At 41.2% G+C, this 26,915-nt stretch overlaps 1 protein-coding gene across 1 annotated transcript in view; it reads right to left on the minus strand.

Moving 5' to 3' along the window:
• Nucleotides 1-26,562, minus strand: part of crb2b (crumbs cell polarity complex component 2b) — a 39,387-nt gene extending 12,825 nt beyond the window's left edge. The window contains exons 1-9 of the mRNA XM_075467151.1: nt 26,361-26,562; nt 16,980-17,675; nt 14,557-14,752; nt 12,249-12,388; nt 10,997-11,182; nt 10,795-10,914; nt 4,528-5,481; nt 1,732-2,270; nt 80-245 (exon numbers count right to left, since the gene is read on the minus strand). Coding sequence (XP_075323266.1) covers nt 80-245; nt 1,732-2,270; nt 4,528-5,481; nt 10,795-10,914; nt 10,997-11,182; nt 12,249-12,388; nt 14,557-14,752; nt 16,980-17,675; nt 26,361-26,430 — 3,067 coding nt within the window. The 5' untranslated portion in view covers nt 26,431-26,562. The remainder of the gene's footprint in view (nt 1-79; nt 246-1,731; nt 2,271-4,527; nt 5,482-10,794; nt 10,915-10,996; nt 11,183-12,248; nt 12,389-14,556; nt 14,753-16,979; nt 17,676-26,360) is intronic.
• Between the last annotated feature and the right edge of the window lie 353 nt (nt 26,563-26,915).

Genomic DNA, 26,915 nt, shown 5'->3' on the forward strand with positions numbered 1-26,915 from the left:
AAACTTGGCCTGGCCTGACTTTACTTGCCCTGCCTTGATAAAAAAAGTAGTCATCATTACCACAAAGGGTTTAACTCACATTCAAATCCATCATGCAGATCCACACAGCGCGCCCCGTCAGGACACGGCTCGTCGATGCACCACAGGCGTGTCTCACACAGTCGGCCTGAGTAGTTAACGGGGCAGATGCACCTGAAGTCATTCCAGGTGACCTGACACCGTCCATTGTGGAGACACGGCTCATCCTGCGCACACACCAGCACACACCAGCATTAAAAAGATGACTGGTAAGATGTCCCAGACTGCACCGGTAAAAGCAGCAGGGAGGACTGAGCGGTAACCAACAGATCAAAGGCATACATGATGACATCAGAGTCAATAGAGTTGAGTCGATGCAGTAGAGTGGCAATAAGATAAAATGCTAAACTGTTTATTTTGGGGATTTTCGTTAAACTGAACATGTGTTAAAAAGCAGTTCCAATTCATTCTGCTTTAAAGCCCGTTGAGTGACGGCAGTAAATTCTTTTTATGACTCAAAAACTTTTGTTGTCCTCAATACATTTGGTTGGAATCACAGTAGATACATGATATTAGCCGTGGTAATGATCGTTTATCCATGTAGAACCATCAGCAGCACAAGTTCGAATTAATCGTTAGCTCGAGCTGCATTTACAGCAATGCTAACAAGGCTTTTTCACACAACTGCATGTTAAAGGGATAGTTCGCCTCTTTTGACATGAAGCTGTATGACATCGCATACTAGCAATATCATTTATGAACATTTTCTTACCCCCTGCTGCGTCCTGTGAGCAGAGTTCCAACCCCAGCCAACTAGCCGGACTACTTTCATCAACACCAAAACGAGGCTGGAACTCGGCTATTGCTAATATGGGATGTGATACAGCTTCATGTCAAAAGAGGCGAACTATCCCTTTAAGGTGATCCCTTTCCTGTGCAGCTGAGGCAGGAGGCGCACATTTTGAACTGGTGATTATTGAGAAAACAGATTTTGTGATAACTGTGACTGTCCTAGCACTACTTACAGTGTTGCAGCATGTGCCTCATTGACCATACGGACTAAAAAAAGCAACGTATGAACAACTAAGATAACAGCAGGATTTTTTCAATGTTAGAAAATATCTTCTTCAATTGGAAGTGTCAGCTTCGTACGGAAGCCCAGAGCGGACGTGGTACGTATAAACTTTTTTTTGATGGTTGTCTCGAGATAATGAGTTAATTTACCGATGGTTTTCGAGGCCACTTTTTCTCCCCAGTCCGCCCCTGTTTATATGTGTTTATATGTATTTCTGTCAAAGGTTTTTACCCCCTTCATTGAAAACTGAATAAAGTAGCCTATGAATCAAACTTGGAATGTGGAGCGTTTGTGTAACAATTCTGCTGTGAAAATGCACAAAACAAATCCCGCTGGTGTGACGAGCATTTCGTTTCCTCGAGATAATGAGTTATTTATCTCGTTATCTCGAGAAAAAGGCACCTCTCGTGCATCATTCGGTAACCATGGAGACGGCCTGGTCACTGATGAAGTCGAGAAAAAGTGGCCTCGAAAACCATCGGTAAATTAACTTGTTATCTCGAGAAAAAACATAAAAAAAAAGTTTATACATACCACGTTCGCTCTGGTCTTCCGTAGTTTCGTTGTAAGCTGGAATCAGTTCAGAGGGATATTCGTGGTGATCCTATGACAGATTAAACACAGTACTGCTCCTTTACCTGGCAGGTGTCGTCACTGTGGCACCCTTGCAGCACGTTGTCGCTGGTTGCCGGGTAAACCTCCAACCCTTCCGAATGGGCTCCAGGTATCAGCCGCTTGTGGTCCATCCGAATGTCCTGCAGGCAACCTTTAAAGTTTCCACCCCAGGCATTCGTGCTCTTGCCTGCAGGGAGCCCTCCGACATATGCCACATCTCCTGCCTCTATGCTAACATTTCCTAAGGCGCGATTATGCCCTGCTTTAGGAAAGACCACGTGGCCGTTTTGAACCTTTATGGTCACCAAATGATTGTTTCCATCGGTGACGGATTTGGCTTCTGACAGCAGTGTGGTGTGAGGACTGTAGATGGCAACAGTGTTTTCCCTCAGATAGATGGTGAGGTAGGGTTTTCCCTCTCTGTGGAACTGAAAAAGCAAGCCGTTGTGCTTGAGGGAGCGCATTAGAAAGGAAATCGTGAAGTTGTCTCCGTGGCTGTCTGAGATGTTGAAGGCAGAGTAGCTTGTGGTGTTCTCATGGCCAAACGTCCACGACGGGTATTCTGAGTTGGGGTTGGAAAGAACAAAGTGGTCAGGATATTTTTCCAACACAGAGAGAAATGCTACGCCATGGATGTATTATAAGTGGATACGGCGACACCGATTCCCCCCAGTGGCCACTTGCGGTATTGCAACAAAAAATCCCCTGTGGTCCAAAAAAGCATTTTTCCCATAGACCGCAATATCAAATCAAATCAAATTTATTTATATAGCACATTTCATGTACAAACAATTCAAAGTGCTTTACAGAAAATAAAAGTATTGCAGCAATAGTAAAAGAGTTGCCTGTAAAACTGTTCACAGGACGCCTCCAGTTGTAACCGCTGTTATTTACTAATCTTTGTATTCTATGTTTTTAAGTCGTGGACTTTTTATCCAGCAAAAATTTTTCTAAAGGCCAGAAAAGTCTATTTTCCCAGCATGACGTCACAGCTGTGTACGTGCACTGTGAAACACCGATTCTATTTGGAGGTGCTTTAAAGCAGTGGTGGCATGTAAGCAACCTTTTAATATAGCTTTTTATGTACTGAAGCTTCACATCTTTATACATATATTTATACATATATATTTGGAGAATTAAACATCGTTAAACCAACCTGAAGGGAACATACATTTATATAATACGTTAATATTTATAAAACACTGTTATATCTTCGCTCGTGACTCAATTTCCATAACATTAGCCGTACTCTTCGCTCGAGTAGAGTTCATAAACCTGCTCACCACCACCACTTCCTTCTGAAGCTCGGTTCTTTTATATCATCCTCGTCTTTTAAAAATGGGGTAATGGAAACAGTCCGTGATTGTTGTATATGCTTTTAGTTATAGCTACTTTTATTAGTCTTATTATTTTATTTGTCGTATTACAACCTGTTTTAAATTGCCACGATAATGTGTCGTTTGTTGGTTTTTGCGCTGCCTCTTGCCAGGTCGTTTTTAAATTTTAAATCTAATTAATCACATGATTTCCCTGATTAATCACGATTAATCGCATTTGTACGCAGAATCCAAAAATGAATCCAAAAGTAGTGTATAGCTTTTAGCATTTAGTTTTACTTTAAATGTGCTGCCATATGAATGAAAGTGCCATAACATTTGTTGTGCAAACACACTTTTAACATCAGCATCTTTCTGTAGTTTTTATGTAGAAGCCTCGCTCCACTGTCTGTTTCCTTGAATGACTTGCTGCTATCAGTTGTGTGTTTTGCCTTTAAGTGATATTTTAGACTGGAACTACTACGCTGAGAAGACAATTCAACTTGGCTGTAAATGCAGGAGTTTTTTTTAAATTTTATTTTGAAATATGTGCTTTTATGTGGAAACCAGTAAAACAGGAAGTAGCGCCGGTTAGCTCTGTTAGCTTCACACAGAGACCGAGGAGCACCTGTAGCGGTGATGTTACCTGCTAGTTTATCTTTATTTTATTACTCCATGCTTCGTGGTGTTTGCTGTAACTGTGTGAATGTGATGCATTCAACAGACTTTTACAATAATAAAACTTGTGTTAATGCGCAATAAAATATTTATCGGCGTTAAATAATTAATAAGTTAACGCGATAATAACGAGTTAACTCGCCCAGCCCTACTTTTATACTTTTTTAATATAAAGAAGTCTGTTTTTCCAGTTAGGACAGCGATACTTTCCCAAGATCATCTTTTCTATGAGTGCTTCTATTTCTGATTATCAAGATCTTACCACACTGGAAAAAATCAAAGTCTTACCAAGTATATTGGTCTCATTTCTAGTCAAAATATCTCATTAGACTTAATATAAGACACAACTGCCTAACAAGCACCATTTCAGCCAGATATAGGGACTTGTTTGAAGACAATACATCTGGAATATCTTGTTAAATGAAAAAATCTTGAAAACAAATTGTTTTGCGTCACATATCATATGAAACAAGCTTTTTTTGACATTTGAAGAGGTTTTTAAGCTAATTTCAAGATCACTTCTATCTCAAAAGTCCCTAAATATTACATCTTATTTCAAGAAATCTTAACAAGCCGATTTGCACTAGTTCCATTGGCAGATTTAATTACTTATTTCAAGAAAAAACATCTTGTATTTGTTGTTTTTTTACTTATTTTTGGAGGGGCATTTTTTCCAGTGCAATGTTGCTTTAATATTCATCACGCAGAACTTTTTTTAGGCTAAAACTTGAGTTACCTTGTTTCAGAAACGTCTCCAGAAGTCTATAAACGCCATCTTTACTGGAAAAACTGAAAAAGTATGGATGAATGGGAGGATAAACGTACCTTTTTCACACTGTTCTCCGTAGTAAGGCCGATAACACTGGCAGCTGGCACGAACCCACATGTCCACGCACCGTCCGTGCTGCATGCACGGGTCATCCTGACACCAGTCCTTTTTGTAACACCCAAGTTCCAAGCCTTTATTTTCCTCCCTGATCAGGTCCTGAGGAAGCAACAGGTTGTGGTCAACTTCGAGGTCCTCCAAGCAGCCGATAAATCCCTTTCCACTGGATAAGTGGGCCGAGTATTCCTGCGGTACTCCTCCGAGGTAAAGCTCCTGGAGGAAGCTGGGATGGAGCAAAATCAGATAGTTATGACCTCCATTCTTTACTTGGCATCCTTCTTCGCAGCCGGGTCCTTCAACGGTCAGAACCAGCCTCTCGTCCATGGCGACGGTCACCTGGTGCCATTCTCCGTCGTTGACCGGGCCGGGGTGAATCACCTGAAGCACGTTCCCAGACTTCACCTTGGCCTGCAGGGCGCCCTCCACAAGCTGAAGCGAGACAAAGTGCTTGGTGGTCCCCCGGTAGAACAGCACCATATCCGGCAGAGTGGTCCTGAAACGAAGCCGCATGTGGAATCCTTTGCTTTTGTCGCTGGCCTGTCGTTTCGTCCGGTTCTCGTAAACCGGGAGCCGGATGTGGACGTAGCCCTCCGAGCTGAAGGAGAAGGTGGTGGAGGTGTTGCAGTGCTGCCCGGTCCAGCCGGGCTGACACAGGCAGACGTATCGGTGCTCGCCGCCGCCCGTCAGGACGGGGAGACAACTGGCGTCATTCTGACACTGGTGCCGCCGACAGCCGACTAAGGTGACGTTGCAGTTTGGACCACCCCAGGGGTCCTGGTCTATCTCTGGCTTGGGGCAGAGACACTTGTAGGAGTTGACATAGTCTTCGCAGGTGGCCCCATTCTGGCAGGGATTGCTGTCACACTCGTTGATGTCCTCCTCACAATGTCCACCTTAATAGGACATAAATAATGACGATTAAGGTTTTTATTTAACTCGGATCCTTTCGCTGCAGAAACAAACAAAACTGGTAGAAAACATGCACACATACAGGTGAACTTGTAACACTTTCTACGTATCCTGTGCTAAATCCAGCCTCAGAAAGGTGGTCAGAGCCGCCACATCAAACGGCTTTTAACATTAATCCTTGACAGCAGTCAACCTGCATTAACATAGCCCTGTAACATACTCTACACCCAAGCGACACTAAAGCTGCTCATCCTGCCTGTGCCAAGACTTCACCTTATACGCGAGGCCAAACAACTTTCTTCCGTGGAACTGTCGCGCTAAAAAGTTGCCGTAAGCGTACCCTACCTGTCAGGCACAGCGGCCCGCAGCAGTAGCACAGCAGCAGCATCAACCTCCTTCCCCTCATGATCCACTAAAGAACGCTGCCAACACACTCCTCACACTGATGATGACAGAGGAGACCTCGTCTCTCTGTACCAGGCACACAGGCAGAAGTGATTACATGGCTGCCCTGCCCACCTTTTCTTTCCCTCCCTCCCTCCCTCCCTCCGTCACTCCCTCCAACTGTTCCTGCCTCCCTCCCTCCCTCCCTCCCTCCCTCGCACTCTCGGCTCCTCGCCTCCTCTGCAGCTCTGCCCCAGCAGAGCAGTAAGCCTCCATCTGGCTCCCGTCGGTTGACAAGAGGAATGCACCCCGAACCCCACCCCCCACCCCCCAGCTGCAGCGGGAACCGTTGGAAAGAACCAGCAGGAGGTGCTGCAGGTTCAAGGCTGAAGGTGGGCCAGCCCTCCTCAGGCCTGGGCTGGGATGGGTAGTGAGTGTGAGTGGTAGAATTATTTTTAAAATGATTCCAATCAACTTGTTGCTAAAGCTTTATATATATATATATATATGTATATTTTTTTTTATTATTATTTATTTATTTATTTATTTATCTATTTATTTATTTAAATTTAATTTATTTATATATATATTTATATATATATTAGGGATGGGCTAGTTAACTCGTTATTATCACGTTAACTCGTGAATTATTTAACACCAATAAATATTTTATCATGCATTAATGCAGGTTTTCTTTTTTTTATTATTTAAAAAAAATTTTAAAAAAATAAAACCTTTTTTTTAAGCTTTTGTTCAAGGAAACAGACAGTGGAGCGAGGCTTCTACATAAAAACTACATAAAGATGCTGATGTTAAAAGTGTGTTTGCACAACAAATGTTATGGCACTTTCATTCCCTTAGAATATATATATATATATATATATATATGTAACAAGGGTTCATTTGGCTTGTGTATAATTCCACAAAATGATTGTTTTTAATTGTTTTTATGACATTTATAAGACTAGTCAGGTGGAACTTTTGTTTTCTTTTTCGGTTTCTGTACATTCTTTTATGGGGGAGCAACATCTGTGACAAAAGACACGGTCCCGCCTAAACTCTTCCTCTTTTTTTTGATGTTCGGTGAGGAAAGGTTGAGGAAAATAAAGACCTTCGAACACTTAACACAACGCAGAGGTTTCATATATATATATATATATATATATATTTATATTTATTCAAAGGCTCTCTCTGGTCTTGAAACATTTTCTTCAAGTCCATCTCGATTTCAATGAATAATATATGAAATATTGACAAACCTGTCAATGTTTTTCTAAACTTTTTCTCAGTATTCTGTGTTTTCTTCTTTGATTTGTGACAAAAATGGTGTGTGTGTGGGATCATAGTTTCTTGAAATTGTTATGCTTGAATAATATGTTTAAAAAAATATCCATCCAATCAAGATTTCTACTTACATACAGAGAACAATCTTTAACCCAAAGACCTCAGAGAAGTCTACTTGCCAAATACAACTTGACTGTAGACATGTAAACTACGGCTGTGTTCGAAACCGCATACTTCTCCTACTACTCATACTAACTTTTTGAGTTAGTAAGCGAGTTTGAGTAAGCGAGAAGTTCCCGGATGCATACTAGATTCTCTGAAATGTTGGGTATGCATCATGAGGTTACTACTCATACTCAAACTACCCAAGATGCAACGTAACGTGACGTCGCCAATCGTCATTTCCTGTCAAAACGGCAGTTTCAAGCTAGCTACAACGAGGGTAGGTTCACTTCCTGTTTTCAAAACAAAAGCACCAATTGTAGGGTAATGGCTTTCCCTATGATAAAAGGCAACGGGTATTTTATTTTGTGAAAATAACCGGAAGTGCGTTGCTCACTGCAGCTAGCTTTAGTAGCGCCGAATTCGTGGGAACAAAATAGTAAATAGCCGGTATTTTGTCAGGTTTTCAACACGTTGGGGATCTAAATGACTACTTTCTCGCCTGAAAATGTTTCAAATGTTGCTAAAGTTTACAGAGTTTAGAGCTTAAGCGAAATCAGCTTCAGGCCGGCTGATTTCGGCTCGGGAAGGAGCGAAATGCATTGTGGGTAAACGCTCTGCATACTGGATAATGGAAGTATGCAGTTTGCAAGTATGCAGTATGTAGTATGTAGTTTCTAACACAGCCTACGTGTTGATTACTTCTGACTTTTCTACATGATGCCCACCAGCCTTAAAACAACATGAGCAGCGTTACCAAAGTGAAATGAATTGGACTCGAGTGTTACCTCCTCTGGATTAAGACAGCCAGTTACAGCCAAGACCATCTCACACACACAAGCTACAAAGATAATCATATTTCTATGTTTTATGGGGCTTCCCTTCTTACACACACAAACTCTGAAGTGTTTATATCAGAGCAACCCCACTCGAAGAAATTAAAGAGCCTGTTTTGTATCGTCTTTTTTCCACGAGACTTCAGTTAGGCTCCTAAGCAGCTTTGCTTTAATCTTGCCTCCCCAAGACAAATTTCTTAGGAGACCCCTGTTTAATACCCAAGATGGATGCCTGACATATGGCCCCTTTTATTGGCTTTGTTGTTTTCTGCTATGCTCCTCCAAACCATATGCCCACTCATCCTCTCCTACCCTATCCTCTGCTCTGCTCTGTCGGGGCTTCAACATCTAACGCCTGTAAAACTATTGGAAAACTAACCTTCCATTCTGTTGAGGAGGGCTTTTGACTAAATGCCTCACAGGGAAGTCAACATTTTGGTGTTTTAAGGTCAATGTGTGGTGCGGTTCCTCCTGTTTGGAGTGATGCAGTGACATATCTCCTCTAACGAGGAATTAATGCCTTGGCTAGCCATGAAGAATAAGGAGGATTAACCTTTTATTGCCCGGCCAACAAAGGTTTTGAGACCAGCTCCCAGTTTCTACTGGGGATGCTTACTTTGCCGCAGGGCAGTTCAATTCAGACCTTTAGGAAAGGAATTGAACTTAATGTTTTTATTGAACTAAGTTTTTATCTGTCGTATTTATGTCCACACAGTTTACACTGCTGGAACTTTACCCTATTGTTCATAGAACTCTTTTTAAAGAGTGTTCTTCTTTTCCAACTCCACAATAAGAGTTTTCCCAGCATGAGAGGAAAGATCTTTGACAGAACTGGTCCTGACGAAAAAAAGTCTACATTGAATGGTTATGTGAATATGAGCGTATTGGGATTGATTTTACATTTTAAATATAAAAGTCATGGTTTTTAACCTTAGCCTCTATAAATTTAAAAGCACAGCGGAATGATGAATGATGAAGCTCAGAGTTCATTGAGCCGGTATTTGAAGGAGGCCGCATGAAGAATTCAGTCTTTCATGCCCTTTGAGAAACGAGCCAAAAAAGTCACCGGTGGGGTATTGCTGGGGCGCGTCACATGACACAGGTCACGCGTTGCCACTGGCAACAATAAGAAGTGTCACAATGCACCACACAGAATGTTGGCTGTTATGTTCGTAGTTTCCAGATTTTGATTAATAGGTTGAATCTACATATTCATCAGTGATATTATGTTGAGTTTGTAAGTTACCATACACTATATAGACTACTTAGAATATAAACTAAGTATAATATTCCAACATTTTATATCATATGCTTGTTTAACACCCTTTTACACCACTTTGTGCACCAAAAGTGACATCACAGTAGCCGGCAAATTAATCATTTTGGTGTTAAAGGGATAGTTCGCCTCTTTTGACATGAAGCTGTATGACATCCCATATCAGCAACATCATTTATGAACATTTTCTTACCCTCTGCTGCGTCCTGTGAGCAGAGTTCCAGCTGAGTTTTGGTGTTGACGAAGGTAGTCGGGCTAGTTGGCTGGGGTTTAAAAAATAAAGCGTTTTGCTTCTCAAAACAATATGCGTTCAAAACATTTGCATCACAAAATCGTTTTCCAGGAAAAAGTCAGACCTCACAATCGCTTGGTGCTATTTTCTCTCCCTTCGTATCACTGCCTGCTGTGCAGACCGAGCAGCAAACACAGTAACAGGTGCGGCTGTCGGCAGGCAGCAGCACGCAGTGATACGAGGGGAGAGAAAATAGGGCCAAGCGATTGTGAGGTCTGACTTTTTCCTCGAGAACGATTTTGTGATGCAAATGTATTACTCTTTTATTATTATTTTTTAAACCCCAGCCTACTAGCCGGACTACCTTCATCAACACCAAAACAAGGCTGGAACTCTGCTCACAGGACGCAGCAGGGGGTAAGAAGATGTTCATAAATGATGTTGCTAATATGGGATGTCATACAGCTTCATGTCAAAACAGGCGAACTATCCCTTTAATGGCACCACTCGATTTTTGTAAAAATAGCGGGTCCCTAAAATAATACGACCATTTGTTTTGAAATGCATTATAAAACCCATGTGTTGTTTCAAAATGAAAACATGAAACTACACATACAGTACATGCACATTTACTGCTGTCGACACGAATAAATACGTTGGTTTCTTTCAGTTATTGCTTGGTGTGTTACAGTGTTTTACTGACAGTCTATTGCTAATTTCAAACAGGTCTTTGAAACTTTACAAAAAGTTGATTCCCATTGAGTGCTTTAAAGGAGAAATTCGATTTTTTAAATATTTTTTAAACCTGGGCCCCATTTCTGGCATAAAATACGTTCATCTACTCACCGATAAGTTCGGTGAAAGTCGGCGTCCTTCGGGAGATATTTAAACCCGCGTATATCCATTAACGGGAGTGAACGGGGGTGCAAATAAATCAGAAACATCCTTAGAGGACAAACACCTATTGCTCTTTCTAAGAACTGACTGCTGTAGCCAACAGGCCCAGGCAATAATTTACTGTGTAAACTGAAGATAGCACCTGTTAATAAAGTCTGTGGGTGAAGAGCAATGTAGAAAAAAAACGTTTTTGTTAGGAGTCTGAGATAATGGGGGGTTTTCGTACCTGTAAAGCCATCTTGACACACACATCGATAAGAGTTGACCAGATCCTGGCATCTTCCTCCATGCTCACATTCAACTTGAGCAAACTCACAGTCGTCTATGTTAACGGAGCAGTTTTCTCCTAAAAGAGGGACATACTGGGATCATATTCAGGGACACTGGATGAACAGAACTCTGTTATTTGTCTTGGATGGAAAGCTTACCGGTGAATCCTGGAAGGCAGCGGCAAATGAAGCCAGCTGCCGCTTCATAGCTGAAATTAACCATATTGAGTTCAGGAAATACCCCGTAGTTCAGGACGTCTGAGCGCTGGAAGCACTTGCCACTATTGTCACATGGATGCTGCTCACACTCATTTATATCCACCTGGCAGTTCTCTCCCTCATAACCTGGGTACATATGCATGAACACATGAGCACAAATACTGGAAACGCAAAACATTTCATTCTGTCCTCTTAATATAATATTTAGGATTAAATATTAGGGATTAATATTAGGGCTGGGCGAATTAACGTGTTATTATCGCGTTAACGCATTCATTATTTAACGTCGATAAATATTTTATCGCGCATTAACGCATGTTTTATTATTATTATTATTATTATTTTTTTAAATAAAAAAAATTAAAAATTGAGGGCTTTTGTGCCTTTAATGGATAGGAAAGTTCAGAGAGACAGGAAGCAGAGAGAGGGGGAACGACACGCAGCACAGGGCAGTCCGATGTGGGACTCGGACTATAGCCTCTTGTACATTGGGCGTTTGCTCAACTCACCATGCCACAAACCACCCTTGTTTTATTAATTATTTTATTATTGTAAAAGTCTGTTGCTCACAGGCTTTTATTCTGTAAAAGTCTGTTGCTGTCTGCTGCGGAACCGGAAAAGAAAGTAATCGGCGTATCCACCAAACATGGAGAAGGGTACGGAACTTTTACTCGGCCATTTTCATTTTAAAGTTCTTCCAGACGGCGGAGTCGACAGAACCAAAGTCATCTGTAAACACTGCCAAGTTGAATTGTCTTCTCAGCGTAGTAGTTCCAGTCTAAAATATCACTTAAAGGCAAAACACACAACTGATAGCAGCAAGTCATTCAAGGAAACAGACAGTGGAGCGAGGCTTCTACATAAAAACTACAGAAAGATGCTGATGTTAAAAGTGTGTTTGCACAACAAATGTTATGGCACTTTCATTCATATGGCAGCACATTTAAAATAAAGCTAAATGCTAAAAGCTATACACTACTTTTGGATTCATTTTTGGATTTTGCGTACAAATGCGATTAATCGTGATTAATAAGGGAAATCTTGTGATTAATTAGATTAAAAATTGAAATCGTTGCCCAGCCCTAATTAATATGTGTTTGTTCTGGCAATTTGAACATCTATGTGATTCTCTGCTTTCAGTTTTAGTGATAAAGAAGGGCCTGGCTGGTAATTTGTGCTGAACTACATGTACCTTCCCAGCAGAGGCACTCATACTGGTTGACTCCCTCTAAGCAAGTGGCTCCGTGCTGGCAAGGGTCGGACGCACATTCAGGAATATCCTCTTCACACTGGTCACCTTCAAAGCCCGTCCCGTCACAGTCACACTCATATCTGGAGAACCAATAAGGAACATCACAATTCCAATTTTCACAATTCTCCATGCAAATTAAGTAACAATACACTATATAGATATATCATACATGTATTTTTAGATATTTATATATATATATTAACAATTGAAACTGAGATTTTACCATAACAATAATAAAAACGCAGCTTGGATAGAAATCAAAAACACTGGAAAATGTATGTAATGGTCCAAACTATAAAAAAAATTAAATGGCATGAAAATATTTTGCTTTCAAACCCCAGCAACTATGTAAAAAAAACATAAACATGCCCCCCCAAGGCGTTTCTTCAAAATCAAACTGAGCATGTAGACCAAAAAAAATTACATTTGAGACATTTAAATGTAAATCACTGTGTTCTGTTTGATCTGTTTTCCCACATTTCAGCAGGTACTTAAAGAAATGTTTGAAAAACACACCAGTTGTGTAATAGTAAAGTAAAAGTAAAGCAAACATTGTTGGACCAAACATTTTTGGAACTGCGATAGGCATCTAATGACATTGGAACCCAGGAAAAAAAGTAAAATACTCAGTGTGAGCACTCATATTAGGGACAGTTTGACAGAATAGTCTCAGGGCAAATGGACCACAGGCATCACAGGATAATGGACAATTATTGCAAAGTGCAAGTTGTTCATACACAGTGAGCTTTTCCTTATCTCCAGCTATTCCAATTGGTTTTACTACTGCACCAGGTATTCAGAGCACCTCAAGCCATGTAATGACTCATCACTTTGTGGATTAATTCTTATCCCTGTTCAACTTTACTGTCTGCCATGCAGCCACAAGCAGACACATAAGGCCTTATGCTGGGCTCAGCATGTAGTATAATTCCTCAGCGCTCTTTATTTTGTGCTAAAATAAAAACAAAATAGGACTTTTTTTCCCGGTTATTACCTTAAACGTTGTATTATCTACGCCGTGATATAATTAAAGCAGGTTTGTTTTTGTTTACCTTTGCTTTCCGTCTGTATGAGGATGCTGCCTGTGCTTCACAGTCTCATCTTTCAGTTTCAGGTTTTCACCCTCAAACCTTTTTTGTTTCTTTGGTATCTAATAATAACTGAATTGAGTTCAGTTTGACAGGATACATGTCACACATTGAGGTCAAGTTTGGTTTTTGTCTCGTCTCCATGTCTTGTCATTTCCTGTTTTATTTTGAAGAGGAGTGTCTTCCCTGATTCCTGATTGTGTCCACCTGTTTCCCACTGCCCTCGTGTGTCTTATAGTCTGCGTCTCCCTTTGTCTTGTGCCTGAGTGTTTCCTTCTGTCGAACACCCAGGCCTGCCACACTCATAGGCTGTGTTCGAAACCACATACTTCTCCCACTATTCATACTAACTTTTTGAGTTAGTATGCGAGTTTGAGTAAGCGAGAAGTTCCCGGATGCATACTATATTGGCCGAAATGTTGGGTATGCATCATGAGGTTACTACTCATACTCAAACTACCCAAGATGCAACGTAACGTGACGTCGCCGATCGTCATTTCCTGTCAAAACGGCAGTTTCAAGCTAGCTACAACGAGGGTAGGTTCACTTCCTGTTTTCAAATCAGAAGCACCAATTGTACCATAATGGCTTTCCCTATGATAAAAGGCAACAGGTATTTTATTTTGTGAAAATAACCGGAAATGCGTTGCTCACTACGGCTAGCTTTAGTAGCGCCGAATTCGTGGGAACAAAATTGTAAATAGCCGGTATTTTGTCAGGTTTTTCAACACGTTGGGGATCTAAACGACTACTTTCTCACCTGAAAACGTTTCAAATGTTGCTAAAGTTTACAGAGTTTAGAGCTTAAGCGAAATCAGCTTCAGGCCGGCTGTTTCAGCTCGGGCAGGAGCGAAATGCATTGTGGGTAAACGCTCTGCATACTGTCTGATTTTGACAAGAAATGACGATCGGCGACGTCACGTTACGTTGCATCTTGGGTAGTTTGAGTATGAGTAGTAACCTCATGATGCATACCCAACATTTCGGAGAATCTAGTATGCATCCGGGAACTTCTCGCTTACTCAAACTCACATACTAACTCAAAAAGTTAGTATGAGTAGTATGAGTAGTAGGAGAAGTATGCGGTATCGAACACAGCCTATGTGAGGCACATTTTCAAAAAAATAAGCTAATGGAAGTGTATGCGTGTATGATCCTACCTGTTGACCCCGTCTATGCATTTGCCCTCATTCAGACAGGGCATGCTGATGCATTCATCGATGTTGACCTCGCAGTTTTGCCCCTGGAAACCGGCCATACACTCACATAAGTACATGGCGACGTAGTCAAGGCAGGTAGCGCCGTTCTGACAGGGGTGGACCTCACATTCATCAATCTCCACCTCACAGTTAATCCCTGCAAAGGTAACAGAGCAACAGCAAAGCATGAGATTTGCAACACACCTGATTATCTTAGCACATGTACAGTACCAAAATAACAAAAAAACACAGGAGCTGCCGGACTAATGCTGGTGGGAAATCTTAATCTTTAGTTGCTACACAAGTGAGAAATGAGGCAGTATACTTTCCATGTTTACTACACTTTTAGGGACTTTGATGCCATCGTTAAAAAAGAACAGTATGATGGTCATAACTGCATAGTGGTTATTTTAGACCTAAAGGAATACCAAATCAGTTATGGGCAGAAATATTACTTTGAAGCAGGATATTTCAGCTGCAGACCCCTCAGACAGAACTCAAACGTTTGGAACTCAGGTCTCTCTAATGTGGGGACTATGAACAATGACTAACATGTTACACTGGAGTCATTGATGAGACGTGGGTTCAAATTAACCTTAGATTTTTAGCCAGGGAGTATAATTAGGCCCGAACGGTGAGTTGAATAACATAATAATACTTCCTGTTGTTGTTGGATTGCTGTTGAACTGAAGAAAACTAAAAAATATTAAAATATTTGGATGTTCAATGTTTAATTTACTGTTTGCTAGTTTAATTAACTGACAAATTTGGTTTACTGACTAAATTCAAATACTTTAAAATGATAGTTTATGCTTGCCAGAGAGCCTGGCCCAAAAAAAAAAAGCCCCAGGATGTCACCTCCCCATGGGCTCACCAGCTGATGTCACCAGCTGGCTCTTGGGACATGGAACATCAGCCCACTGTTCCCTATGCTGATGCATGGAACAGCAGTTCAGCCTTCTTGGAGTCCTTGGGCCAACTTGTATGTTACCAAGCAAGGTGCTGGTCCCCAGGGCCGGTGTTTGCTATGGGCAATGTGGGCGACCGCCCAGAGGCGCATGAGATAGACTGATCCCAGGCCACACAACACAATCTGCTTCCAATCCAAATAAACTGTATTTCATTCCTAAAATGAACATGGGACCCATATACCTTCATGTAATTAACTGGGTATGTGAAAAATGTAAAAAAAATAATAATTATTTAAAAAAAAATCTGTGCAGTCATCAATTAATTTCACCCATAGGCAACCTAGTCTAGTTTATGTTTGCAACATAACAATGGTAATGTTAATGCCAGTTGTAAACAGGGTGAAAACAGCTTTCCTTTTTTCTTTTTTAGCTTTCTTCCGCAAGGGATGGTTCGCCCAGGGCGTAAATCTAGCCAGGACCGCCTGTGCTGGTTCCCATAGATCCTGTGTTGATCAGAGCTAGAGCAGTAAGTTCCCCAAACTACCACATAATAATCTGATGCAATCTGATGCAAGATTGAATGGTGGTTAAACATTTACAGTGGCTTTGAGAAGCCAGACGTTGGTGTCTGTAAGTGTAAAAAGGGCCTTAGTGTTGTCGTGCACCTATCTTTGTTGCCTCATGTAGTGACTTTCTGTCTAAATTTAGTGGAGCCCAGAGTTCAAACTGGACCCGGTGAAGCAGCTTTTAGCTGTTATGCTGCACACAACTGGAACAAACTACCAGCAGAACTGAAATCAGACCCAACTGTAAGCACTTTTAAATCCAGGTTAAAAACATTTCTCTTTCGGTGTTCGTATGGTTGAGTTGATATCTTTCTTTTTCCCCTCTTCTTTGATTGCTTTTCACTGTGTTTTTAATTTTTATTCTATTTTTTTCTCTTTAAATTGCTGCTTTATGCTGTTCTTTTAAATGCCTTGTCTTTATGTAAAGCACATTGAGTTGCCTGTGGTATGAAATCCTCTGTATAAATAAATATGCTTTGCTTTGCTTTTGCTTTAAATAGATTGGGAACATTTCTGATTATGGCAAATTATCAATAAGCACGCGTTTGGAATGGTGGTTTATAGGAAAATATTTGATATAATAAATATTTTAGATATATATATATATATATATGTATTACCATAGAATGTATGTTTTTATTGAATTAAGTTAGGCATATTCTGAATGCATGATAACTATTACAGGAAGGGCTTTTAAATCTAGATTAAAAAAACTAATCCAAATAGGATTCAATTCTTCCCTCGAGGTACATCTGTGGTCTGAAAACTTCTGTTCTAAAACAGTTCTGGGAGAATCAGTGAACGCTTGAAAATGAAAACAGTTTGTTGGGTAGCAGTCTGCAGTCAGCAGCATCACTCCAAAGGTCCGGCCTGTCGTGACACTGACTGACTTCAGAGAGCGCCTTACCTTTAAAACCTGGAGCGCAGTCACACGTGTAATGGTCCACCTCATCCAGACACGTGCCGTTGTTTTGACAGGGTCGCGAGGCGCACTCATTGATGTCCAAGTCGCAGTGGTAACCCTGAAACCCAGGCACACAGAAACACTGGTAGCCACTGTGCCCGTCCTTACAGATGGCTCCATTCTGGCAGGGGTCAGACTGGCACTTATCAATATTCTCCTCACAGTTCAACCCCTGGTACCCAGCAGCACACCGGCACTGGTGCCCGGCATCAAGGATGTCCTCGCAGGTGCCACCATTCTGGCAAGTTTCCACTGAACAAGTGGTCACATTAACCTGGCAGTAATCCCCTGCCTGTCCAGTGGGACAGTGGCACGAATAGCCGTTGACTACATCGACACAGAAGGACTTAACTCCTTCGCAGGGGTTGCTATGACATTCATCTATATCCTCGTCGCATCTCAGTCCCGCGAAGTCATCTGGGCAGTGGCAGGTGAAGTTATTAGTCCCAAGTTCCCTGGTGCAATTCGTGCAAGATTCCTTCAAACAGGCGTCAAAAAGCTCATCGCAGTGTTTGCCTGTGTACCATATGGGTGCCATGGGGCACAGGCACACGTAGTCACCGTAGTAGTTCAGACACGTTCCACCATTGCTGCAGGGAGATGACAAACACTTGTCTGCTGCTGCTGTGCACAGGAAGCCTGGATAGGAACAAAGATAAGATAACAATGTCAGATTAGAAATAGGAATCTCAATGTCCAGTGAGTCTCTAAAAAAGCTCAGAAGCATACTGTGAACAAAGGTTTATCATCTCATAGATGTGTCTAAAATGCTGCAATAGTTTATTGGAAGCATGATATGAAGATAGGCTTCGTAGAAAGAGAGATCATCACACTGGTAAGTGTAGCCAAATTAACCTGGCAGTCATCTTTGAATTACTTCAATGCTGATTTTATAAGATATATATTGTTAATGAAATCAGACTTTAGAACAAAGCAGCAGCCAAGAAATGATCTACATTAAGGTCAGATTGGGCTGTAGGTGGACTGACACCCCTCCAGCTGTCACTCAGTGGGGTCACATGGCACTGAAAGGATCGGATTATTGGCTAAATTACAATAAGAATGAGCTGAGCAAGGGTAATTCTCCTTGGATATATGGCGGTGAATGAATGGGATCAGAGGCACAAAGCGTGTCATACCCCGGTATGATAGGTGGCGCTGTACCCATTCCAACTGTTGCTAATAGAGCCACTTCCTGTTGACCTCTTCAACAACAACAACAAACACAGGCATTGGAGAAAGATGGAGAACGCAGAGCCAGATGAAGCTACGTCCCTCTACATTTGGTCTGTGATGAGCTGCTTGTTGCACAAACTCGATGCCCAACGGAGCATTCTCCATCGCGTTGTTTGTTTCTTTCTGACGGCGACAACAACAGGAATATCGTCTCCTTTGACTTCCGGGTCACGACCCCGGGAAAACATCTGGAGCATGCGCAGAACGCAAAGTCTGATTCACCACGAGCTTCAGCGTCTACAAGCAGGTTTAGAGTGACTTTCGGGGTCTTAGAGTTATCTTGGGGTCTTAATCGGATTGCGGGTAACTTGATCCGATCCAATTTCTTATCAGATTAAGGTGTCTTCATGCACTCAATAACTCAGTCTTATTGTAAATTAGCCAATAATCCGATCCTTTCAGTGCCATGTGACCCCACTGAGTTTCACCGATCTTTTGAGTGGTGAGAGTGAGAATCGAACCGGTTATTGGACGACCCACTCTAACCTCTGAGCCACGACTTTGGAGCGTTCACAGAGCACGAAGGCCCATTTGATTCCAGATCATTCTAGAATGTACCGAAACAAAGATGGCAGCAAGTTCCAGTCGTGTTGTATATGTACTTTTGTGACGTATACTAAGCAAAAAAGTGATTAGGTTTTTATTTCTGTGCTGGATTGGAAGCTGTGCTACTTGATTGGATTCCTGTTGTATTTTTGACACTTTTACAAAATCTGTTACAAACGGTAGCAACTAATTTGGAGCTTTCCAAATGCCAACTGAAGCCGTTATGAAAAAAGACTTCAAATCCTGGACCACTTCGTTGCGGATGTCGTTCAGGAGCAAGACAAAGACTTACAGGCCAGGTTTCCCGTGATACTGATGAGGAATGTGCTACAAAACATAATGGATGAGCTTGGAGCACTCAGGGGGGACACAGAAAGCGATATTATGAGTTTTACTGAGACCCGGCTGCAGAAGCATTTACCCAACTCCAACGCCTCTTTACCTGGCTTTAAGATGACACGGACCACCAGAGACGGAAGGTACCGCAGTGCAATCCTGGACACTGCTAAGGAGAGGCTCTGTACGCAGGACATTAAACTGTTAGCTGTGACTTTACATCCATTTTCTGGGAGCAGAGTGTAAATCTCCTGGCATCACTGCCCACATGGTCTGTGACGTCATCAGCTCAGTTGTTGCCATGCTACAAACAGCACACCCCAAAGGATTGGTGGCGATTTCTGGAGATTTCCACCAACTTTTCTTTCCTCTCAGCTACAATTCTAACCCTTTCAACAGTTTGTCAACTGCTCTGCCAGAAAAAAATATATAATGTTTGATTTATATATGCTAAAGATGCAGCTCCACTGCCTGTCCAAAATCAGACCACAATCCAGCACTGCTCGCCTCCAACTATACATTGTTAAAGGGATAGTTCGCCTCTTTTGACATGAAGCTGTATGACATCCCATATCAGCAACATCATTTATGAACATCTTCTTACCCCCTGCTGCGTCCTGTGAGCCGAGTTCCAGCCTCGTTTTGGTGTTGATGAAGGTAGTCCCGGCTAGTTGGCTGGGGTTTAAAAAAATAAGCGTTCATTTGCGCATCATTTTATAAAAAATAAAGCGTTTTCCTTCTTAAAACAATATGCGTTCAAAAGAGTAATACATTTGCATCACAAAATCGTTCTCCATGAAAAAGTCAGACCTCACTTAGTCATATTTCAAATGCTCTATTAAGACCTATTACCACTGTATCAACCTTAATATTTCCTCTCAGATGAAAGTCTTTTAAAGATTTGTTATCATTCATTATATCAACCGTTCTGTTATTAGCTATATTTTTTTAATGCCTCCTCTTAGAGGAAAGTTTATCCATGTTTGTTAGCTTTTGTTAATTCACTCAAATTACCTGTTATAGTTATACCAATCCTACTGTTAGCTAAATTTACTTCTGCTCTGTTATAATTATACCAATCTTACTGTTAGCTAAAATTACCTGATTGATGTTCTGTATCTGTATTTCTGTTTGATTTATGTTTTTATTTCTGTATTTCTTTACCTGATTGTTGTTTTTGTGTTGTAAAGCACTTTGGATCGCCGAAGGGAGAGACAATAGGGCCAAGCGATTGTGAGGTCTGACTTTTTCCTGGAGAATGATTTTGTGATGCAAATGTATTACTCTTTTGAACGCATATTGTTTTGAGAAGCAAAACACTTTATTTTTTAAACCCCAGCCAACTAGCCGGACTACCTTCATCAACACCAAAACGAGGCTGGAACTCTGCTCACAGGACGCAGCAGGGGGTAAGAAGATGTTCAGAAATGATGTTGCTAGTATGAGATGTCATACAGCTTCATGTCAAAAGAGGCGAACTATCCCTTTAAGCTGATAGCTAAGCAAGTTAGCTTAATACTGCAACACTACTCAATCCATTTTCATTCGGATAAAAATTAATTCATTTTGGGAATCTTTGAGCAAAGAACACAAAAGTTCAGGAAGTCCATTAAAGTAGCTTTAGGCTCTCTCACTGACTTACCAGAGTAAGGAAATGTTCATAAATTATATTGCTAATATGGGATGTCATACAGCTTCATGTCAAAAGAGGCGAACTATCCCTTTAAGCCAGAACCTGCCACAGTACAGACTTAAAAATAGTCTCATGAGGCTGAAGATGAACTGCGGGGATGCTTTGAGTCCACACGCTTGAATGCCGTCTGTGGAGATAATATCAATGCCATGACTGAGTGAGCGGCAGATTACACTAACTTCCTAACGTGGACATTATATTATTCCCACAATGACGGTGACATACTTCCCCAGTAACAAACCCCAGATCACCAGTGACCTGAAAAAGCTGCATCAAACATCCAAAAGGAAACCTTAAAGGAGGGAAGAGAAAGACTTATTGAGGACTGTTCAAAAACAGCTGAAAAATGTATAACTGACTATTTAATGGTCAGACCGAGTATGGCCATAGAACTGTTGAATGTAATGGAGTAAGACCATTTTACTTGATCTTTTCCTGGCTTTAAAAGTGAATTTCACGCCGTCACTTCCATCTAACACCAAACCTTCCTTTCACTTCTCCTCCCATCACCTCCTTCCTTCCCAAAGCTGGTAAATTCTGCTGTTTGTGCTTCTTCTGTTTTAAAGCTGCCGTCGGCAGGTTTTCAAAATTGCGAGTCTAAAGTCGGAAAATTCGAACTGATACAACTTTCAGGTCCTTCCCCCAACCTCTAACAAGCTCCAAACCGCCCCCCAAACCCCTCCCCTCTCTGTGGACGAGGTTGTGCACGTGAGTTCACACCAGTGTGAGCGCACACAAGCTGGGGGCAGACTCACACTCAGCATGGAAGACGTGGTTGGTGACTGTTCTGCTCAGATAATAGATCAATAATAAACATATATTTACATAATGCTATACTGTCGACACAGTTCAATGATATATCTATTGTACAGTTGTATGTTGTGGTGTGAAAAGTAAGTTTGCAATGTATCCCAAGTGCAGTATGTTTACAGCCAGAAATAGCCTAGCTATCTAGCAAATAAGCTTGTAATGTAACTCGCCTGTTTGCATTGATTTCTATCTCTTTTTTTACCTGATGTGAATAGAGTTTTGAGACGGTAGCACAGGCGTCAGACAACAAATATGTCCCCCCCAACTACACGCAGATCCCAGATGGGCTTGATAGCAGCGTGTGCACAAGCTGTGATTGACAGGTAGGATTCCTCCACCCTAACGTGATTGGTTAAAAACAGCCGGGAGCGCTCGGTTTTTGCAAGCACGATCATAGGCTTCAGAGGGAGCTACAGATTAACGGGATTTTTCCTAAACAGCCTATTTAATATCCTGCTTCCAGAATCCCATGACAGTTCAAGCTAATATGACTAAAAAAAAGTTGCCGACGGCAGCTTTAATTTGATTCCAAAGAGGAAGTAATAAAAGCAGTGATATTTAAGATGTTTCCTGATGCTACTTGGCCATTGATCGGTGTTTGAACAAAGCCATTCTTCCCACTAACTTATCTCAGCCTGAGCTCTAACGCCTTTTCCAGTCGGTCCTTTCGTCTCGCTTCCATCTTTTTTTACCCAGTATCTCTCATTTGCCTACCCTGAGGCCAGTTTTACTTTATTTGTTCTTGTCATTGTTCTCTTCTCCCGACGTGTCGAAGAAAGCCCGGATGATCCTTTCCAGGAGCCCCCCGTGAGGCTGAATCCAGTGAAAAAAACCATGCATCTTTTCCCTGCTCCGGCTCTAATCTCATGAATCCTGTTGAAGTGGCCTTACAGACAGCAAGGGTTTCCTCACTCCTCACCCCTTCATCCAAACCCAATCAACCCCTCACACATTCCAGGGAGCTGATAACAGCTCCTCCCACACACACCCACCCACCCCGTCACAAAGCACTTCATACATCACGGTTATGGCCAGACAGGCCTGAGCCCTGGCACTGGCTGGTACCGGCACTGACGATGAGCAGAGCTGCTGGCTGTTAGCAGGTAGAGGGACCTCAGGACCAGACCGCTGACGCTCTCCAGAGACCTCAGCATATCTCCTTCAAGAGTGGAGTTTGATTATCACACCTCCTGTTATGGGAGCCAGGGATTCGATTCACATGGGATGTTTTTTGGCTTTAAAAGTTTGATTTTCTATTTTAATAGCACTATTATTTTGAAGTGGGGCAGGATTTAAAAAGAGAAGCTTATATAGGGGAAGTTTATGGGGAAAAAAACAGATATGAGGACATCATTAGCATTTTACAGGATATGGATCTATAGACATTTTACCAACAACACACCAATAAGCCCACTGCACTGGAAAAAATGCCCCTCCAAAAATAAGAAAAAAAACAGCAAATAAAAGACGTTTTTGCTTGAAATAAGCAAAAAAATCTGCCAATGGAACTAGTGAAAATCGGCTTGTCAAGATTTCTTGAAATAAAATGTGATATTTAGGACTTTTGAGATAAAAGTGATCTTGAAATTAGCTTAAAAACCTCTTCAAATGTCAAAAAAAGCTTGTTTCATATGAAATCCGACTCAAAACAATTTGTTTTCAAGACATTTAACAAGATATTCCAGATGTATTGTCTTCAAACAAGTCCCTATATCTGGCTGAAATAGTACTTGTTAGGCAGTTGTGTCTTATATTAAGTGTAATGAGATATTTTGACTAGAAATGAGACAAATATACTTGGTAAGACTTTGATTTTTTCCAGTGTGATATCTGATACCCTTTCACTTCTGCAGCCGCAGTATGGATGATGAAGGATTTTCTGGAATAAGTTTACTCTAAAGTAAAGATCCTCTTCTGTTTGTACTGGGAAGCGTTGCCACGTATCCCCGGAACAATATTTTCTATGATTTAGATGATTATCTTGCTACTACGATAAAGTGCTGTTCTAACAGGATATCACATAATAATCCAACTTATCTTGGTTGTCAGCTTGCTTTGTTTGTTTGACCTGAGCAACGGAGCCAGGTCTGTGAGAGGTGATCATTTATTCTGCATTAATTAAAGTTTTTTCTTTAAACAAATGCCACAAATCTCCTGCCAGTGCTTACCAGTGATGCAACAAACGTTTTGAAGTGTTTTTGATTTAAAAAGAAGATGCACGTTTACTCTGCTCAAGTCCAGTATGATACATATGTGCCGCATTATTATTTTTTATATACAGAGATCCTTGTGAAATACATTTTTGAGAAAAACTAGAAAAACTAATTTTCCAAAACAATGAAAATTAATCCAGATTTTTAAACTGCATCACGCAGCCCAAATTAGAACTGATTTGTGAAATAAATTGATATACATATACATATATATTATGAAGCCTAAATGTGTCCTAAATAAACATGTAAAAATAAAAAATCTCGTTGATCCAAAGATAGAAAAAAAGAGTCAAATGTGTATTAATCAGCAGCCAATAATATCCGTATAATAATAATAATAATAATAATAATAATAATAATAATAATAATAATATCCTCCACTTATTGGGATTAGTGCATATTTCCTGTTTAAAACTACAGTAATTTACTGTCACCTGACTAATCACAGATGGAATTACTTAGTTTGAAGCTGATAAGGTATGAAAGACCGACACTACTGAGATAATTAATGATATATCTTGTTGGCCTGTCATTGGATTAATTGATATGAACATTTCAAATGTGCCAAAACTGTCATTTTCATAATACGCACAATATAAATTAAGTTAGTGCCATGTAAGAAGGTGTTAAATATGTAAAGATAATGTGGGATCCATGCAGCAGTCAGTATATTGTCAGTATTGTGAACAGACATCACATTTAGTTCCACTGAAAGCAGGTGCAGAAGGCAGAGGGAACCAGGAGAGTCAACATGGAGTCACTCTGCAGGGCAGAGGGGTAATTCACAGAGAAAGGGAAGCCCCTCACCAACCCACGAGCTGAGCTCACAGGAATGTTTCTTGACTCACTACAAGAGAGCAGCACCTCTGCCAGGGTTCAGCTTTGTGCTCCAGAGGCTCCGCGGCAGGTGGCTGCTTGGCTTAATACTAAAAAAATGCACAAATGCCCCCTGACTCAGTCGCAGCCACACAGAGTCTGTGACGCACATCCTTTTGTCGTTCGTGTCTGGTTCAGAGGCAAAGCCATGTTTAATATGAAGTTTTTTTTCGACATTTAAGTACAGAATATTAAACATAATGAATAATGCTCCTCCCAGAGCTTTAGAAAACAGAATACTTTACTTTTCAGAGCATTTACTGCAGCAACGTTCTCACTCCAGCTTTATTTAGTCACAGTCTCACACTCACAAGCTGCTCTGACACTTGACTCCTCTGTGTGCATCATCTGCAGATGACAGCTCCGTAAGAAACCCAATTATCTGTTTCTGTGCTCCATTTTAAAGCAGCCGGACTTCGTTTACAGTCCTGCATCTTTTCAAGACGTTTTTAAAAAAAGTAAATGTACAAAAAGCAAACTTTTCTCCTTCAATGCAAGCGGTTCTCGTCTTATTCGCACTGGGAAAAAATGCCCCTCCAAAAAATAAGTAAAAAAAACAACAAATAAAAGACGTTTTTGCTTGAAATAAGCAAAAAAAATCTGCCAATGGAACTAGTGAAAATCGGCTTGTCAAGATTTCTTGAAATAAGATGTGATATTTAGGACTTTTGAGTTAAAAGTGATCTTGAAATCAGCTTAAAAACCTCTTCAAATGTAAACAGAAGCTTGTTTCATATGATATGTGACTCAAAACAATTTGTTTTCAAGACTTTTTCCACTTAAAAAGATATTCCAGATGTATTGTCTTCAAACAAGTCCCTATATCTGGCTGAAATAGTACTTGTTAGGCAGTTGTGTCTTATATTAAGTGTAATGAGATATTTGGACAAGAAATGAGACAAATATACTTGGTAAGACTTTGAGTTTTTCCAGTGCGTAGCTTTTTAAAACTTCAGAGTGCCAGGGCTCTTTCCATGCTCCTTAACACCCATCGACCTCCCCATTCAAAGGAGACAAAACAAAAAACAAAAAACTGTGCAGCCGGACGCTCAGCTCGTTACCATGGCGATCTTTAACAATGGCATCCACAGCCATTATGCTATGGCTTGGTGTGCCCACCACTTAAATGAGCTTCAGACGCCTCACACAAACGAAGGCTGCGGGGTAAAAATGGGTCAGCGGGGGCTTCATAGGGTGGACAGGGTTGAGTGACCACCCCCACCCGTGCACACCCAGGCACACCCTGGGACGTGGGGGTGCACATGCTGTAGATTAAACACCAACCAAGGAGCTGCGTACAAGTGCAAAACTTTATGATGTTTATGTCATTTTAGGGGGTTAAATGCAGTATGTGAGAGTATGTTTCTCCTTTTTAAATGAACTTGTTATTGACTCTTACGGTCCTCCAAAGCACACGTATCAAAACACTGTTATGCATGAGCACACACACGTCACCGAGCATTATTGCACAAAAGCGCTAAACTTACTGGCAAAGTTTGTAGCTGCACTCATTAAAAAGTGTGGATTAAAACTATATAAACATGGACATTCCTGCTGTCCAGTCAGACATAACGGGCGCTGGAGCTGCTGGAGCTGCTGCTGGTGATAACTTACCCAGTTTGAACATCATCATAGAGGTAAGCACTGTCCTCTGATATCTGGACCAAACTCTTCCAAACTCCATGTTTTAACAGGCTGCTGATGTCTCCAGTGGGTGGAAAGTGATGCTGTCAGCCTACAGGGTCTCCATCCAACATGTTGCAGGGCTTCATCCACTGCTCCGGGTTAGCTGTGGGGAGCGTGCACCAGCACCTCCATGCTGGACCACTGAGATTCTGGGTCTGAGTCTGTGGGAGAGGGTGTTCTGGGGTTTGTGTGTGAGTCTCTGAAGAGACCAAGCTGGGACGAGTAAAGCAGAGTAATCACCCCGGCAGAGGGTGAAGGGTGGAAAACACGACATGGAGTCCAGGAATGGACTCATTCAGCAACAGATTTATTCAACATCTTCACTGGAAAAAATGCCCCTCCAAAAATAAGTAAAAAAACAACAAATATAAGACGTTTTTGCTTGAAATAAGCAAAAAAAATCTGCCAATGGAACTAGTGAAAATCGGCTTGTCCAGATTTCTTGAAATAAGATGTGATATTTAGGACTTTTGAGATAAAAGT

This window comes from Odontesthes bonariensis, chromosome 6 (genome assembly GCF_027942865.1).
Source record: "Odontesthes bonariensis isolate fOdoBon6 chromosome 6, fOdoBon6.hap1, whole genome shotgun sequence".
NCBI lineage: Eukaryota > Metazoa > Chordata > Actinopteri > Atheriniformes > Atherinopsidae > Odontesthes > Odontesthes bonariensis.